At 59.6% G+C, this 17514-nt stretch overlaps 1 protein-coding gene across 1 annotated transcript in view; it reads right to left on the minus strand.

Annotated features, from left to right (window-relative positions):
• VAC14 (VAC14 component of PIKFYVE complex) overlaps positions 1 to 17514 on the minus strand; it is a 108597-nt gene that overhangs the window by 50399 nt on the left and 40684 nt on the right. Inside the window, exon 13 of the mRNA XM_075940642.1 lies at positions 9257 to 9407. Coding sequence (XP_075796757.1) covers positions 9257 to 9407 — 151 coding nt within the window. The remainder of the gene's footprint in view (positions 1 to 9256; positions 9408 to 17514) is intronic.

Below are 17514 nucleotides of genomic sequence, written 5' to 3' on the forward strand. Positions count from 1 at the left end.
TTAAATCAGTGCTACCTCTGCACAGACCCGCTCCTCATGTAGCCACAGCTTCACTTCCACTGAGACCTGTCCCACCAACACACACACCCCTCCACAATCCACAGGTGCACCCCCAGCCAGTCACTAGAACAGTGGCTCTCAAGCTCTTCTGGCAGACCGCTTGAAAATTGCTGAGTCTTGGTGAACCACTTCAGCAGTCACTTACCTCTTGCAGTTGTTCTCTGAGACGCCCCTTCCAGCCCGTGCCCGGACTGCGCATGCCACCCCAAATGGGAACACAGAAACCTGCCGGGAACACGTCACTTGCCTGGGCGCTCACGCCTGGAGCTCAAAGCGACTCTGCTCTCCCAAAGCAATTTTACTGAATGGTTTCTTGTAGGGCCACCAGGCCGGCAGCTCAGATTCTGGCCCAGGCTGGGTAATGCTCAGCCTCCCATCAGGCAAGAGCTGAAGACTTACAAACCCCAAGGGGAAACAAAATGAGGCACCACCGTGCCTGCCATGTGCCCAGTAGCGTAGGAGAATCAGGCCTCTATTCCCTCTGAACTTCACCTACTCCCTTAGGGGCCCTTGAAAGCCGAGCTCCTGCCCTTAACCTTTAATGGGAGCTTCCCGAAAGCCAGTGTTAGCAGCAGCATTATCTGCCCCTCAGCTGCAGGCAAGACAAAATAGTTCAATTCAGCTTGGCCCTCCCTGGCCCAGCCCCCCCGGGCCCTCCCTGGCCCAGCAGGAGGGAATTTGCCAGCCCCGGAGAGGGGGGTTCCTCTGGCGACAAGACTCCGGGCTCTCCTGGGGTCTGTCAGCAGATGGCCAGGCTCCTCCGCCCCAAAGCTGCCAGTGCTGCCCAGACTCCACTGCCCTAAGCTGGGGCTCTCTGGTCCTGCTGGACCGCGGACGTTGCCTGGACCAGAGAGGTTCGAGCTGTGCAGAGATGAGCGCATTGACCAAGCTGAACTAGAGCTAGACCCTCCTGCCAGCCAGTCCAGCTGCTCCTCGCTGTCCACAGGAGAGTCCATGACACCATGTGCAGCAGCCCATCTGTAAGTGCAGTGCGGTCACCCCAGCTCGGCAGACTCCAATATCGGATCCAAATTACAGACCTAGCAGCAGTCCCCAAAGCTTCCAATGGGCAGAGCCCCTAGGCCAGGCATGGTAATTCCCTGCCATAGCCTCAGTGAAGGACGTTTGCGTCTCATTTGAGCCCGGGACCGTGTGTCACTCCATGGGGCGGGGGCCCACAGCCCTTGGGAAGCAAGGACAGTGGGGTGGAGGTGACATGGCAAACGCACTTCAAGAGGCTGTGTACACTGGCTCAGAGCGGACTCTCCACAGACGTGTGGCTCAACAGCGTGAGTTTTAACAGACTCAGGGCCGGCTTTCAGATCCGGACGACCAGCCCCAGGCCCCAGACCTTCCTAGGAGGGATCAGAAGGACCCGACCTGTTCATGGGGGGCTTGTTCTGTACCAGGCACTGTACAAACAAGAGGACAGTCCCTCCCCCACAGGTCTTACAATCTAAGCTGACAAGATGGCCAGAGCTCCATAACCAGCTGAGAGCAAACAGGACCGTGAGATTTCACTGGCTTTTCAGTGTGTCCCTTCCCCTGCCAATGGATGATCAGACACCTTCCAGCCTGGAATTACACGGACTGGACCGTGTTTTCACAGAAGCACGCCTGGAGAACGATGGCATTCCTCCTGAACAGCTGTTCTGCATGCAGGTGCGTCCCAGAACGACAGAGCTCACAAGCGGCTTTGTACGTGGATGAGAGTTGTCCAGGTTAGAGAAGGCAGAGCCATAGGTCACATGCAGAACTACCTACCCCCTGCCCAAGATTTCATCCATACGATGGTCTCACGGCCTTCCCACACGCAAGGTGCTGCAGATTAGAGAGCAATGCAATCCTGGGAATGGCACTCCACTATTTATGTGAAGACGCGGGAGACAGGCGGGAAGAGGTGTTAAGAAAACTGTGGATTCATTAATTGAAGTTTACACTTTCCTTTAAGCTTGCACTTTGCAGGCTGTAACCTGCCAGATTGGCTGCTAACACGCCGATCGTGATGCTGACAACAAAGAACACGAGCGAGTCGCTGCGCTTTGGTTGGAGCGTGGGTAGCTGGGCGCAGAACAGGCTCTGCTCGTACCCGCTACAAACGCCAGCCCCAGAGCTTGGTGCCAATGGCTTTATAGCAGAGCAAACGGGAAGCTCCAATGCTCTTATGGACCACAAAGCAGAGCGCAGGCATTTAACGTGGCGCAGTCCCCGTAGCTTCACCTCCTCTCACCCACAGGCTGAGGAGTCTCCCTGGGACACAGAGCCACCATCAACCGTCTTTTGATGCTGTTCTCTGATGGGATCCAAGAACAACGTCAGCCCTTTCACCGGAGAGCTAGAGCAGCCGTACCCCCAACACAGGATGAGGGGTGTAGGTTGGAAAAGTTCATAATCAGATGAGCCTTATAGCGACTCTTTGGAAAGTAGGAGTGCTGGGAAACATGTCTTCTTCGGCTCCTCCGGGACCCAAGAAAGAGGTGCTGGAAGCATGGCTTCCCCTGGAAAGGAGTGACCCTGCCAGACCCGAAGCCTCCAGAATCAGCGCTGCAGACAGAGTGCACAGGCTCAGCTCTCCAGGAAGTATCTGGAGAAATCCAGCCGAGATGAGGTGCCGAGCTCTCTTTCCAGATTCTTGGAGCACAACATCCAACAGCTCAGTTGGAAAACACACCAAGGGCACACCAGCTTCACAGCCCCTCTGCTTGTGTGCGCAGATCAGCAGAAAGAGGCGCCAATGAACATGGCAGTTGCAATGGTCAGCTGGTTGGAAGGAAGAAAAACCAGTCACCCACCTTGGTAAACTGTGTCCCTCAAGAGGTGTTGCTCTCAGTCCGTGTGTGCCCAAGGGCACGGCTGTTGACATTTTTTGCCTAACCCGTCTCTGCCTGGCTCTGGCATTCCATGCTCGCGTGCCAGTATTTGAGGAACCACAGGCCCCGCCCTCGAAATTCCTTCTTGCCAAAAACTCCGACAGCAAAAAAGGAGGGTGGGTCACTTGGAAGCAGCACCCGGAGTTCGTGGCTGTGCGGCATGCAACACGGCTGTACCGGAGCCAGCATCCCCCCGGGCCTGCTGCAATGGAACATGAACGGAGGGAGGGATGGATGGATGACCAACCAGGGAGCGGCCCAGCAGCTATCCTGAATCGACACCTGGGCCACAAGGCTTGTGCGCTAGTCAAAGGGGTGATTACACTCACCGGCTCACAGCACGCGCACTTGATCCAGGCAGTGATCCTGGACGCAATGGTCTAGCAAAGCAGAAAGGCCCTTCACTGGCTGCCACTGTCACGGAGCGCTGCGTCAACTGACCAAACAGCTCCAACACAAAGGCTAGTACAGCTACACTCCTCCTCTGCCCGGGCAGCTTTGGGAAAGCAGACTGGGAACTACAGAATCAGAGAATCCTGGAACTGGAAGGAATCCCGAGAGGTCAGCAAGTTCAGCCCCCCGCACAGCAGGACCAAGCGCCATCTAGATCAGGGGGATTTGAGAGCAGCCTTCAACTTCCTGAAGGGAGGTTCCAAAGAGGATGGGGAGAGGCTGTTCTCAGTAGTGACAGATGCAGAGCAAGGAGCAATGGGCTCAAGTTGTGGTGGGAGAGGCCAGACCTGACCTTTCTCCAGACGATCGCTAAGCCTTTCAGTCCCTGCACCCCCCACTCCTGTGCTAGGCCCCCGGCGCACGCGGGGACAGACAGGCCAAGCGTGCAGTTACACGAGAAGGCTGCAGTCCCACTGGGGCACTGCCAGCCTCAGAGCCAGAGCCCTGGGTTTCAAGAGACACTGCAGACAGCTGCACTCACCCACGTCAGCAGCCTAGCTGGGGCTGGAATCTTTGGGACTGTGTGCTGGGCTCAGCAAGCCCTGCCCTGGCACCCGGGTACCTTGCCACGTGTCGCTTCCTGCTCCCGATCCACTGGTGCGTGTGGCTGGCCCGGGGACATCTGCCGCCTCCCTGACCTTTCCTCCAGCAAGGATGATTATGGCTTTTCTGCCTGCCTGGAAGGGGCAGAAGTCCGGGTGGCTGACATTGCACGGATCCGTCTTTTCACTACCCCTCAATAAGCAGGCACCGGGAACCAGTCTGGAGCAGCAGGCTGTAAGCGCCAGGGTGAGCATAGAATCATAGAATCATAGGACTGGAAGGGACCTCGAGAGGTCATCGAGTCCAGCCCCCCGCCCTCAAGGCAGGACCAAGCTCCGTCTACACCATCCCTGACAGATGTCTATCTAACCTGTTCTTAAATATCTCCAGAGAGGGAGATTCCACCACCTCCCTTGGCAATTTATTCCAATATTTGACCACCCTGACAGTTAGGAATTTTTTCCTAATGTCCAATCTAAACCTCCCCTGCTGCACTTTAAGCCCATTACTCCTTGTCCTGTCCTCAGAAACCAAGAGGAACAAATTTTCGCCTTCCTCCTTGTGACACCCTTTTAGATATTTGAAAACCGCTATCATGTCCCCCCTTAATCTTCTTTTTTCCAAACTAAACAAGCCCAGTTCATGAAGCCTGGCTTCATAGGTCATGTTCTCTAGACCTTTAATCATTCTTGTCGCTCTTCTCTGGACCCTTTCCAGTTTCTCCACATCTTTCTTGAAATGTGGCGCCCAGAACTGGACACAGTACTCCAGCTGAGGCCTAACTAGTGCAGAATAGAGCGGCAGAATGACTTCACGAGTTTTGCTTACAACACACCTGTTGATACAACCTAGAATCATATTTGCTTTTTTTGCAACAGCATCACACTGTTGACTCATATTCAACTTGTGGTCCACTATGACCCCTAGATCCCTTTCCGCCATGCTCCTTCCTAGACAGTCGCTTCCCATCTTGTATGTATGGAACTGATTGTTCCTTCCTAAGTGGAGCACTTTGCATTTCTCTTTATTAAATCTCATCCTGTTTACCTCTGACCATTTCTCTAACTTGCTAAGGTCATTTTGAATTATGTCCCTATCCTCCAAAGAAGTTGCAACCCCACCCAGTTTGGTATCATCTGCAAACTTAATAAGCATACTCTCTATCCCAATATCTACATCATTGATGAAGATATTGAACAGTACGGGTCCCAAAACAGACCCTTGAGGAACTCCACTTGTTATCCCTTTCCAGCAGGATTTAGCACCGTTAACAACAACTCTCTGACTACGGTTATCCAGCCAATTATGCACCCACCTTATCGTGGCCCTATCTAAGTTATATTTGCCTAGTTTATCAATAAGAATATCATGCGAGACCGTATCAAATGCGAGACCATATCAAATGCATGTGGCACTTCGTTAGCATTTCAGAAAGCAGGCCCTGGTTTAGCCAGGTCCAGCCTATCCAAGCACTTTCCATTCCCCATTAACCCAGCGATGGCAGAGAGGAGAGCGCTGGAACGGAGCCCGCGAGCTGTCCCACTGGCTGGCGAGGCTGGAACGGAGCCCGCGAGCCGTCCCACTGGCTGGCGAGGCTGGAACGGAGCCCGCGAGCCGTCCCACTGGCTGGCGCGGCAGGATCTCGGCCGTGTCGCTCTCACTCGGATCTGCAGCCCTCACAGGAGGTTTCCTGCTCCTCTTCTGGACTGACCTGATGGGGCAGCTGGCTTGCTCGGAGCGCAGCAGACACTGGCCCTTCAGAAGGTGCTGGTGCTCGGCAGAGCCACACATGGGGCACGGGGCACAGTGGCTCAGGAAAATGGAAAGGGCTGGAGAAAAGTTGCTGAGGACAGGAGGCACCCAGAGCACATCGCCCTGCACGCCCTGGCCCGCAGTGAGCATCCCAGAAGGACACGCACCGGGCAGGGAGAAGGCAGGAGCGGCTGGGGACGGTTCTGGAAACAAGGGCACTTTGGACAACAGGCCCACGCCCCCAGTCCATGCCCTGTCTGGTGGATGGCCCCCACACGTGCTGGCTGGAGGGCTTCGGATGCCCAGCGGACACAGAGGAGGGTCTATGTATGAAGGGCTGGACGCCCCAGCTCCAAGTCTCTCCACCCCACGCACCGGGGTTCAGAGCTCCAGGCCCCGTGGCATCTGCAGCAGCTGGGAACTGCGGGGTAGGGACCCATGGCACAACCTTGCTCCCACAACTGCCCAGGGCCCCAGCACACAGAGCCCTTCCCCACCCTGCACTGGGGCTGCTGGCCCGGCCTGACCTGGGATCATGCTGGCCCTGCGGGAGCAGATCAGCCCTCAGCGCCACCTGCTGATCTGCACCCACCTCCCCGGTGCGCTCTCTGGAGCAGGGCCCCGGGCTCAAAGGACGGGACACGCAAAGCTTCCAGCTGGCTGGCCTGGCTGCCTGCAACGGGAGCTCCGAGCTCCCAACGGGGTGTCCAGCACGGGAGGCTGAGCACAGCTGCACCCGGCAGCCTGGGCAGGAGCGCGGGAAGAGGGCGGCGGCGTTCCGGAAGGCACCCAGCGCACACTCGGAGGAAGCCCGTCGCTCTGGGAGGGGAAGGACCAAGACACGTCCCGGGGACCCATGCGAATGAGGAAGCGAGGGCAAGAACGTGGACCAGGCCAGGCCCTTCCCCCTCACCAGGGGCTTGGAAACGGGCGGCAAGCCTGGACCGAAAAGAGCTGCTTCTGGACGATGGACATGTGGCCAGCTTCCTGCGCTGGCGGGAGCGCCTGGCTTTCTGACCTGCAGCCAGAGACTCTGGGACACTGGCGCCTCCTTCCCCGCGCAGGCTGCTCCTTGCCTCCCAAGCCCGGTCTGCCCTGCTCCTCCCCCGGGAGACCATCAGCGAGAGCTTTGCCGCCCCCCAGCAATGGCGGCAGCACACACGCGTCTCGTGCCTGGGGAGGGAGCTCACCCCCCTCGGGTCTGGGAGCTAGGGCCGGTGCTCCCGCCATCAGGCATCACGCTGGCATCTTGTGCAGGCAGGAGGCCGGGGCCAGCAGGCTCTGCAGACAGAGGCGTGCATCCCAGCGGCGTGCTAGGGAAAGCTGAGCAGCAGCAATGAGACGGGACCGTGCAGCCGCTCAGGAGATGAGGCGCAGAGCAGCGATTTTCTCTGCGCCACGCTCCAGAAGGCCATACAGCTCCGAGTTCAAACCCAGAGCGTGCCAGCCTAGCAGCGACCCTCCCCCCACTCTGGACAACCCTGAGCATTCGGCACTCAGGCACCGGAGCGGGCCACCACGGGGGGGGGGGTATTTCCACCCATCTCAAACCCCAGGGCAACCAAACACAACTGGCTCCAAGACCCTCTTTCAAAAACAAGTTCACTTTAGGGCAAAAGCCCAACCCTGGGAATTTCAGCCCCAAACAGTCTCCTGCCAAAAAGTGCCAAGCCTGTGAAAAGAGGCTGATGGGCGGAGCCAGAAGCAGAGCTCCCCCAGCGTGTGCCCTACGCACACTGCCACGGTAGCTGCTGGCACTCCACAGAAGGATGGAGCCAGATTCTTCCAAGCGCTTGGTGGTTTTTGCACTGGGCTTGAACAACTGCAGCCTAGTTTCTGTTCCCAGTCGTTAGGAGACGCCTTCAGACGGCAGGCTATTTTTAGATAAACCACAAGGAAGGAAACCTCAGCCAGACCGCAGCAGCATGATCTAAAATGCAGCTTTGGAGCGGCTTGGCCAGTGACGCACAAGTGACTCCACCCACGCAGAGCCAGGCTTGGACACAGAGAGGCTCAAGAGCACACCAGGCACTGCATTAGCTTTCACAAGCTCGTGCTGCGGGTCAGCCCTTGGGAGGCTCCAGGCCGCAGCGAGGGCGCTGTTCACTGCAACAGTACGATGCATCTAAAGAGGCAGCAGGCCGGCAGCCGGCATCGCAGAAAAGGCGGCAGGGAGGCAGGCGGGAGACAGGTGGCTACACTGCTACTTCTTAGCAGCTGTGCAATGAGCATGATGGAGTATTTACAGGGTGAGCAGGCCCTGGGACGCTGGGAATTTAACTGCAGCAGGAAATGGAGTTATTGGCCAGGCGGACAAGCCTGGCTCTAAGGGGGCAGAGCGAGCGCCGGCAGGATACGTCTACACTCTGAGCTAGGGTGTGACTCCATGCTCACGCTAGCTCAGCCATACAGAGTAGTCACAAGAGCGCGGGGCCGTGCTCAGGACCTACTGATCCTAGTCTGGCTCAAAGGGAGCTAGCCAAGCACAGGTGCAGAGGAGGAGCCGAATCGCACCCCGAGCCTGTAGTGCTGGGACAGTTACAGACAACGCAAGCTGACCTGCTGCGCTGCTGTCCGGGGAAGCGGGTGGATTCCAGAGCGACACCAACACGGGAATGCCATTTTCTACAAACCCCCAAGCGTGAGGATTCCCTCCTCCAGCTTTAACAGTTCACCTGTCCCAGCTCTCGGGACAGCACCCAACTTGAGCGGAGACACACAAGCCAAGTGTGCTTGGCTTTTTCGGTGCGTGCCGCTACGAACACGGGCAGGTGGGGCCTTTACAACCCAGGTGCCTCCGTTCTTGGAAGTTTCCAGCTCAACCCCCGGGACCCCACCATCTAGTGCATTTTCTCGGCGGCTCACAAACTGTAGGAAAAAAATCAAAGCCTCTTAAGCCGGGCACCCGAAAGCCTCCTTATTTACATGGCATCTGACCGATGAATGGCTCAGCTCACTGCACTGCCTTCTCCATTCTCCTTTCTCCAGGTAGAGGTTAGGTGGCTCTGTTTTGAGCACTTCCTATTAGTTCTGAAGAGAGTCAGGCTCTGTCCATACCGGCAATTGAGCAAAGCAGCTTTTGTCCTTCACGGGTACTTTAAGCCCCCCCCCGCCCCCAGCCCAGCGACAAAAGCCCCGCCAGGCCAGTACTAGTGTACACAGAGTGCGTGCCTGCCCGCTCAGTAAACGTGGCTCATGGGGGAGACGTTCTTTGCCGTCAAGCCAGCAGCGTTTCCACGGTCTGACCGTAGCGCCCCGGCAGCGTGGCCAAAAGCGGCACAGAGCACACGTACCCTCAGTCCCGCCCAAGCGTGGCTGGAATGCGTCCAGTCGAGAGCTCTAACACACGGCGGGGACCCGGGGATCCACCGATGGGCAGAAAGGATCTGAAGTAGATTCTTCTCTTGCTGCCCCATGGCATACTCCTCTGCACCCCAAAACACCCAAGAGACCTGCACGGATTCATTCCTCTCCACGTGAGCCAATCAGACAAGTGCCCTTGCCCAGCAAGGACGGGAAGCAGCTAGGGAACGAGAAGATGCTTAGCTGTCAGCCAGGTGTGGGTGGAGGGCACTTACCAGAGGAACTCAGCTGGCTGGCTTTGATGGGAACATGCAACTCGGACTGGCTGGATCGAGTATCGGAGCCATCGCACAGCCCCGGGCCTTCTGTCTGACCCGCAGGGGAGGAGGCGATCTCAGCCAAAACCTCCAGGTCCTTCAGGATAACCTGCAAGAACACAGACAGCACGGAGGTGAGCCAGGACACGGCCCAGCGGCAGGAGGGGAGACGCTTCGGGCCCTCTCTCTAGGGGCTGAGAGCACATGGGATCCAGGCTGAGCCCAGCGACTGGTGCGGACAAGGGAGGTGGAAGCGGGGAGCCAGGACGCCACCTCCCAGTGAAGTTCCAGGCCTACGCCAGCCGAGAGGGTGGGGCAGAGAAACTGCAACGGGCAGGTGGTCATTAAACGTGGGCCAAACCCCCAGAGCCAGGGCTTCCCGCCCTCCGCCCAGAGCATCAGAGGCCGCCAGCTGCACTTCGGAAGGGACGACTTCGGGTACCGGTGGGAATTGGACTGGTGTAAAGCAGCCGGGCAGGCAGCCCGGGAATCAATGCAGCTCCGGACAGTAGCTTTCCGCTCCCAGGGCGCTAGCAGCCCCCGCCCCACGAGGCAAGTCCTTCGGCCCAGCAGAGAGCAGCGCCGCGAGGAGCTGAGACCTGCTGATTCGTCTCGACGCGGCGCCGCCGCAGGCTAGTGCTGACTGTTTAAAACGGCAACGATCACCTGAGCCAGCCAGTTCGAGAGGCGGCTAGCGGACGGACGTCCCTAGCCTTGGGCGCGGGATCGGCCATTGGGATGAACCAGCTAAGCAGACAGACCACTCGATTGTCGTGAAGGGTGCGCCACCTTTGAAGCGTGTAGCGGGCTGTGGCTACACCTTAAAGCGAAAGCGCTGCGGGCAGCCCGGGGCCAGCAGGGAACTCGAGCAGCCCCCTGCTGGCCCCGTGCTCTCCATGGCATTTCAAAGCAGCAGTGCTGCATGGAGCCCTGGGTCAGCAGGGGAGTCCCCAGCTAGCCCCGGGCTCCACGCGGCGCTGCTGCTTCGAAATGCCGTTAGCTAGCCCAGGGCGCCATATGGCGCTGTCGCTTTGAAGCACCCCCACTTCTTCCCCCAGCTACCTCCTTCCGATAGAGGCAGCAAGGGGGGAGGCGACTAATTGAGTAGTGTAGCGGGGGGCAGAGGGAGCCAGTTGACTAGCACAGCGGGGGGAGGGGAGGGCACAACCTGACCTGTTGACTAGTGTAGCAGGGGGAAGGGGGAGCGACCAGTTAATTAGCACAGCGGGGGGGGAAGGGGGACCAGTTGACCAGCATAGCGGGGGGGGAGGGGCGACCAGTTGACTAGCGTAGTGGGGGGCGGGAGGGGGAAGGGAGAGTGACCAGTTGACCAGCATAGGGGGAGGGGGAAGGGGGAGCGACCAGTTGACCAGCATAGCGGGGGGTGGGAGGGGGAAGGGGGAGCGACCAGTTGACCAGCATAGCGGGGGGTGGGAGGGGGAGCGACCAGTTGACCAGCATAGCGGGGGGCGGGAGGGGGAGCGACCAGTTGACCAGCATAGCGGGGGGCGGGAGGGGGAAGGGGGAGCGACCAGTTGACCAGCATGGCGGGGGGCGGGAGAGGGAAGGGGGAGCGACCAGTTGACCAGCATAGCGGGGGGCGGGAGGGGGAAGGGGGAGCGACCAGTTGACCAGCATAGCGGGGGGCGGGAGGGGGAGCGACCAGTTGACCAGCATAGCGGGGGGCGGGAGGGGGAAGGGGGAGCGACCAGTTGACCAGCATGGCGGGGGGCGGGAGAGGGAAGGGGGAGCGACCAGTTGACCAGCATAGCGGGGGGCGGGAGGGGGAAGGGGGAGCGACCAGTTGACCAGCATAGCGGGGGGCGGGAGGGGGAAACGACCAGTTGACCAGCATAGCGGGGGGCGACCAATCGACCAGCATGTCGACTATCCAATACACTTTTGCTTATGGGCTAATCCACTAGTTGCTGACATCCCTACGCGGAACACCTCGTTCCCTGGAAAGGGCGCTGATATTGGCACTAGGCTGAACACGTCCACCTTGCGTGTGCCAGATCTACCAACGCTGGGGACCACCAGCTGCTGCCCTCTCTACACCGCTACCGTGGCAGTTCACAAAACTGATCCCATCCAGCAGCAAGGGGTCCTACTCCATCCCCAGATGTTTTACTGATCATCTCCCTCACACCTTCCTCCTACTTGCAGGAGGTCTGTGAGGGAAGCAAACCACCGAAGAGACAGGCTGTTACCAGAAGGGCTCCCGCGCACACCCCCCAGATGAGCACAGCCTCAACAGCTTCCTCTGGTACTTGGCCTCTTACCGCCCCCGCTCCCGGAGTTGTGAGATCAGCCGGGAATTCCAGCTTTGACTTGCTGCTTTGAAAAGTACCATTCTAGTCCTGGCTGCAGAGAAGCGCTGGAAACGGGCCCCAGCAGCTCGAGAGGCAGGAGGCAAACCAAGACCCAAATGTGGTTTTAAACCGGGATTTTGAAGCCCCTTGTGACTTTTGAAGTTTTGGGGGTGGCAGTCCACTGCCTCCAAGTGCTTAGACAGTCAAGCTACAGGCCAGGGGCATCACACCCGTCACAGCTGTGGGGAATTCGGAGCCATGACTCAGGCGGCGAGACCACAGTGCTGCGTTCCCTCGCCACCCTGTCCCGAGACAGACCCAACCTCTGCCTGAGCGCCCGATGGCCTCAGAAGGCCCGAGGGACAGGGAATCCACCATTCTCTCCCGGCCAAGCCAGCAAGTGACCCACGCCCCACCCTACGGAAAAGGCAACTTCATCCCTACTCTGCCTGACCCCACGCATGGTGTGAGACCACCAGCCAGGCGCCTGGGGAAGGGTTCTCTGCAGTAACTCAGAGCCCGAGTCCCAGCCAACGGGGAGCTCCGCTAAGGGTGCAGATGGGCATGTACCATTGCAGGCAGCCTCAGTTAAGGGCCAGAAGGAGGATCCAGCCCTGCAGATGCTTTGCCTGGTCGCTGCCCTGCAGGACTTGCTTCTCCCTTAGCCCCCAGGCCTGTTTCTGCACAAGAGCATCTCAAGCAGCTTCTCTGCAGCCTGCATTCCTGTGCAGCAAGCTGGGGGGAGGGGGATTTCCAGCCCAGCAGCGTGCTGCCCAGTAACACCCTGTGCAGACAATCCCTTTGAATCTCGGCCAGATGCAGGAGACAAAACACGCTGATTTGGGGATGCAAATAGCAGCTCTCTGCTGATTGCGGCGTCTGTTTCCTGTGAAAGGCCTGAGGCGCGGGGCTCGGAAGCACACAGCTGAACACGCACAGCCCCCTCCCACCCATTTTTAATCGGCCAACGCTCCTGTTCCCAAGCACACGGTGGTGCCGAAGCGAGCAGCAGTCTCCCAAGCCATCCCTGGCCGAAAGCATTCCTGGGAAGGAGCAGAGGCCAGAAAACAGACCATCCTCTGAGCAGATGCGGCCCCTTCCAACCCAGGCCCAGCTCTGTGCAGGTGGCTCCCAGGCAGGAGAGAAACACGCCTATTCTTGGTTCAGCCTTGGCTGCTGGAAGCATAGTCCCCTGGAGCAAGCCAAGCCCAGCCAAGCGGGGAGTGTCTGAGCCTACAGGGACCGGAGCTTGGAAACCTGAAAAACAAAAGGCTCCAATCCACAGGGGAGGCCCCTGCGCACACAAACATTGTTAAGTAACCGCATGCAGCTTCCTCCAGGGGAAGTAAGGACGACAACAATCCCCGCGCCAGGGCCGCGGCCGGGCACTGCTGGAGAGAAACGGCAAAGCGCGACAGCCCCGGGGTGCGGAACAAAGCCTGGGAGATGCAGCCCAGGCTGGGCGAGCACAGGCATTTCAAGCCCTGTTTCTTCTGGGCCTGAGATTTCTCCTGGGTCGGCCCAGCTCTGGAGTGAATGCATCTGGCAGCGGGCTCGGGGCAGGTCTCCAAGTGAATCAGCCGTGTGCAGTCATCCACACGAAGGGCTCTCCTGGGTCTCCAATCACTCTACCTGGGTGCAACCGTTGTCACTCAGAGGTGGTTCTCCTAGCCGGACGGGAGAACACTGCTGTGAGCCCACAGCGTCTCCACCTGACGCGCTGCAGCCCCGCCCCCTCAGATACGGCTTTGGCCGACAGCGGGAGAGGGACTCGGCAGAGCGTGAGCAAGCGAGGGAACGCGGTCTGGAAATGGAAGTTACCTAGGTCTGAGAACAGCGGTCCCAAGTCAGCCCAGGTCTGTGGCAGCCGATGGAAATTGTCCCATGGACCGGAGGGCCTGGTCCCCGAGGCGTGCCCAGGGAGCATACTGCCTTCCGGGGGAGTTCTGCAGAAAAGGTGCCAACGACCCCGGGGCCGGTAGTTCCACCCCCCCCAACGGGCAGGGCCCTAGCCGACTAGCGATCGGGGCCCGGCTCCTCTTCCCACCACAACTAGCGGTCACGCAGCCGTGCGCCAAGAGGCGCTGCCACAGGGCCCCGGCGATACAGAGCAGTAACGGGGCTGGGCCCCAGCCATGCACAGAGCACGGTTGTGTCTGCCTTCCTCGGGTCCTGTCAGCACGTGCACAGCAGGGAGCCTGCGAGGGGCACACAGCTGTGAACGGGTTACGGGATGCCAACAAGGCAGCCGGCCCGCCTCCTTCCCCGCGGGGTGGGGCAGGACCCCTGCAATGCCCTGCCTAGCCACTGGGACATGCACAAAATCAGCTGCAATTCAGCTGGGGCGCCTGAGTAAGCTGCTGTGTGGACAGAACTAAGCTTATTTCACAGCCCCCCCAGGCAGCTCCAGGCCTCCTCGTACTTCGAGCACGAGGCGCCCTTAAGCAGGGCATCTGGGTCCTGGGACAGTGCTCACTGGCAGCGTGGACATGAGCACGGCACGTTCCTGGCACCATTCGCATCCCTCAGTCTCAGCTGGCACCCACGCCACAGGTCAGAGAGGCCTTGGTTTTTTCCAAGCTGACAGTGCCATGAACGGTGCCGCGGCCTGAGGAGACCCCGAGGAGACCAGAGCTGCAGCTCCTGGCTGCGAAAGGCAGGGCTGCTGGGTGTGACAGTAACACAGATGTAGGCCTACTCCGCTCCCTTTTAACCACGCACAGAGCGACGGGGCACTCAGCTGCCAGGAACAGCTCACGTGTGCAGGCCGGGGAGGGCTGATCAACATGGCAAGACCAAACCACACAGCGACACGGTTAGGGAGCTGCCGCATCGCCCCACGCGCCCAGCAAAGCCCTTAGCACCAACAGAGCCTCAGATGCTTCTTAAACAGGGTTGAACAGTGTGAAACTGCCCCTGCCAACTCCGTGTGAACAGGGCCAAGCAGAGCTCATAACCCAGCCTGCAAGCCAAGCAGGGAACGAGGCCTCAAGCCTGTTTCTGCCCCTGCTCAGCTCACGGGCTGGCTCTGGCCCACAGCCAAGTGAACTCCTTTCAAATGAATCCCTGCAGCCAAAGTAGCCCTGAAACCAAGCCAGGGACCTGGGCTCACAACCCAGCATCGCCAGCACTTGTGTCAGGACACACCTGCTGCACAGCCAGAACCAGACAGACCAGGACCTGTGCTGGGCAGGTCAGACCAGAGGGTCGCCCTGGCCCTTGCTGACCTGAGCGACTGCTGAAAGCCACAGGCCCCTGACACGGCGCCTGGGCAGGCTGCGCTGCACTGGCTATACTTCGGCAACACTTCCGTCCAGGCAGGTTCCTGCACTGCAGGCTGCAGCGCGGGCCAGGGGAGCCAGGGGCAGCCTTGGGCCCTAAAGGCTGAAGACGGGGAGTGGGGCTCACAGGGCTGCAGAGCGCGGCCTCCAAAACCCAGCCACTCAGGCTGCTGGCTGGTACGTCTAACAGTCCAGCCTGGGTTTCTCAGCCGAAGGAGCAGGAAGGAAATCCAGGAGGAACCCAGGAAAGAGAAGGGCCCTGGATTTCCTAGCGCCCAGCCTGTCCGGGACATCGCTACGGCCAAGACTTGGTGATGGAGCTTTGCCGTAAGAGCCACAGACCGGTCACGGGCAATAAAGAAACATTCACAGAAGCAGCGACCTGCCAGGGCTGTTGCTAACAATGTGTGACAAGCGGGGATCAGGGTCCCCAGGGGGATCAGCGCCAGCGCCCCCAGGGGGATCAGCGCCAGCGCCCCCAGGGGATCAGCGCAGCGCCTAGCCAGGGGGCCGCCGGAGGTTACATGCTGGAGCTCCAGGGGTCCCCTGCCAACCATAGCCAAGGGGCGCTTTGGGGTGCCCCCGCCACCTGCAGCGGCTGGGAGCTGAGAGATCCCATCAGCGCCCGGCCTCAGGGGCCGTGGGCACCCTGCAGCTCCCAACCGCGGCAGGCAGAAGTCACCGATTCCGTGGCTCAGTCGCAGCCTCCCGCGATGCGCGTTCCTGCAGGCCAGCGCTGCGCCCAGGTGTGTCCTCCACAGGCCCAGCGTGCGCCTCCCGGGGCGGGCGGGGAGCACGAGGCCCCCAGAGGCCCCCGGGGACGGGGAGCGCTGTGTGAGCAGAGGAGGAGGCAATATCCTGCAGGAGCACAAGTGCCTGCCATTGCCATGGCAACAGGCTGGGTGCCAGAGACATCAGCTGGTCCTATCATTCCGGCAATGGCCATGAGCGTGGGGCCGGCCAGCCCAAGGGCGCTGCAGGGGGGCGAGCGGCACAGCTGGGATAACCTGGCCCCCGCCGCCAGCAGCGTGGCTTGGGGAACCAACAGAGGCTGGCAGCTTTGGTCTACGAGGCGGGACACAGGAGAGCTGAGATCGGTTTCCAGGTCTAAGCTGATCTGTCGGGTGACTTGGGGCAAGTCAGTCCCTTCCAGTGCCTCAGTTTCCCCTTCTAGCAGAGGCTAGCTATACCTCCCAGCCAATTGCCAAGCACAGCAGTGAATGTAGCAAAAAGCTGGGTCCTACAGCCCTGCAAAGAAATTCTGCCATGGCACAGCCCTCTGGACACCAACATGGGCACCAGGGGCTCGGACTGCCGCTCACTGACAGACGGGCGGAAGTCATTGAGAACGAGCTGGCACTTCCCCTCCACTCAGCATGAAGCGCTCCCCCGCTGCCGCCCCACCGGAGCAGAGATTTCCTTTCCTTCCTCCCCAGGCCACCGCGCTTCTCCCCCCCATGGACGCTGAGCCGCTCACAAGCTCTGATGTGCTGGACTAGGGAGGTACAATTCCCTCGCACTGGGAACCAGTGGGGGTTTACCAGCTGGTTAGAGGGGAAGGGAGCCCCCGGCCTGCCGCTGGACTGAAATGGTCCCCCTCTCTGGCTGGTGCCTGGGCTGCTGCAGACAGAAGCTGCTCCATCCAGGATGCGGGAGCAGCTCCCCCCACCCCAGAGCTGGAGGTGGCAGGGAGCTGCTCCAGCCCCCCCCCCCCCCAGTTAACCTTAACTGGTAAGTCTCACCCGCGAAGGGTGAGGCTTACTGGTTAACCAGTTAACTGTTCACATGCCTATACCCTCCCCCTCCCCACGTAGGGGCAGGGTTGCTCTCTGCTCTACAGAGAAAGTGGCCCAGAAAGGGAGGAACAGAACCCACTCTCCTGATGCTCAGTACATTGCCTTTAGCCCCAAACCTTCCTTGTTCTGTCCCTCCCCAACTCGGTGCTAGATAGCTGCACCAAGGGGCGACCATTGCCACGCACAGAATCTCCCAGCCAAGTCTTCCTCGGCCGGGTGGGCCGGGTTCCGGGAGGCGAGGGGGTTCTCCGCGGCAGGAACAAGCGGAGCCTGTTGACACTAATTGGAACAAGCCTCAGAAAGGAGAACAAGCCTCTAAGGAAATGTGAATAGTAACCAGGTCAAAACATCCAGCAGAGACCTTCTCACGGATAGTTACTGCGCCCCCAGCTAGCCAGGCTGGCACCGCTGAGAGGAGAATTCCCCTCCCGGCGGCTGAGGCTGGGCCTAGGTGGCCAGAGGGAATGCTCCGGTTGTAACAGCTAGCTAGTTTCCTTGCTTGTCGGGAGTGCAGATTTCTCTCTACACCGTTCCAAGGCACAGAAACCAGGGAGTTGTAGGTCTCTTCTGCTACCCAGATCTAGGTCAAGTTCATTTGCCTCTTGTTCTGGTTGAACTGATCTGATAGTAGTGTCAGTGGCGTCTGAGGAGGCTTCCAGGCAGTGTGAGGAGAAAGCAGCCCCCACCCTGCATTTTCCTCTGCAAGGCATCGCCTGCCACTTAGACGTAATGTACGGCAACGTGAGAGCCGTTCCCTCACGACTCCTGCGGGGGGTGCAGAGGAGTCAGCAGGACCAGGGGTGCTGAAAGCAGAACCCCCTGGCGGG

The sequence above is a fragment of the Pelodiscus sinensis genome, chromosome 12 (assembly GCF_049634645.1).
Source record: "Pelodiscus sinensis isolate JC-2024 chromosome 12, ASM4963464v1, whole genome shotgun sequence".
Taxonomy (NCBI): domain Eukaryota; kingdom Metazoa; phylum Chordata; order Testudines; family Trionychidae; genus Pelodiscus; species Pelodiscus sinensis.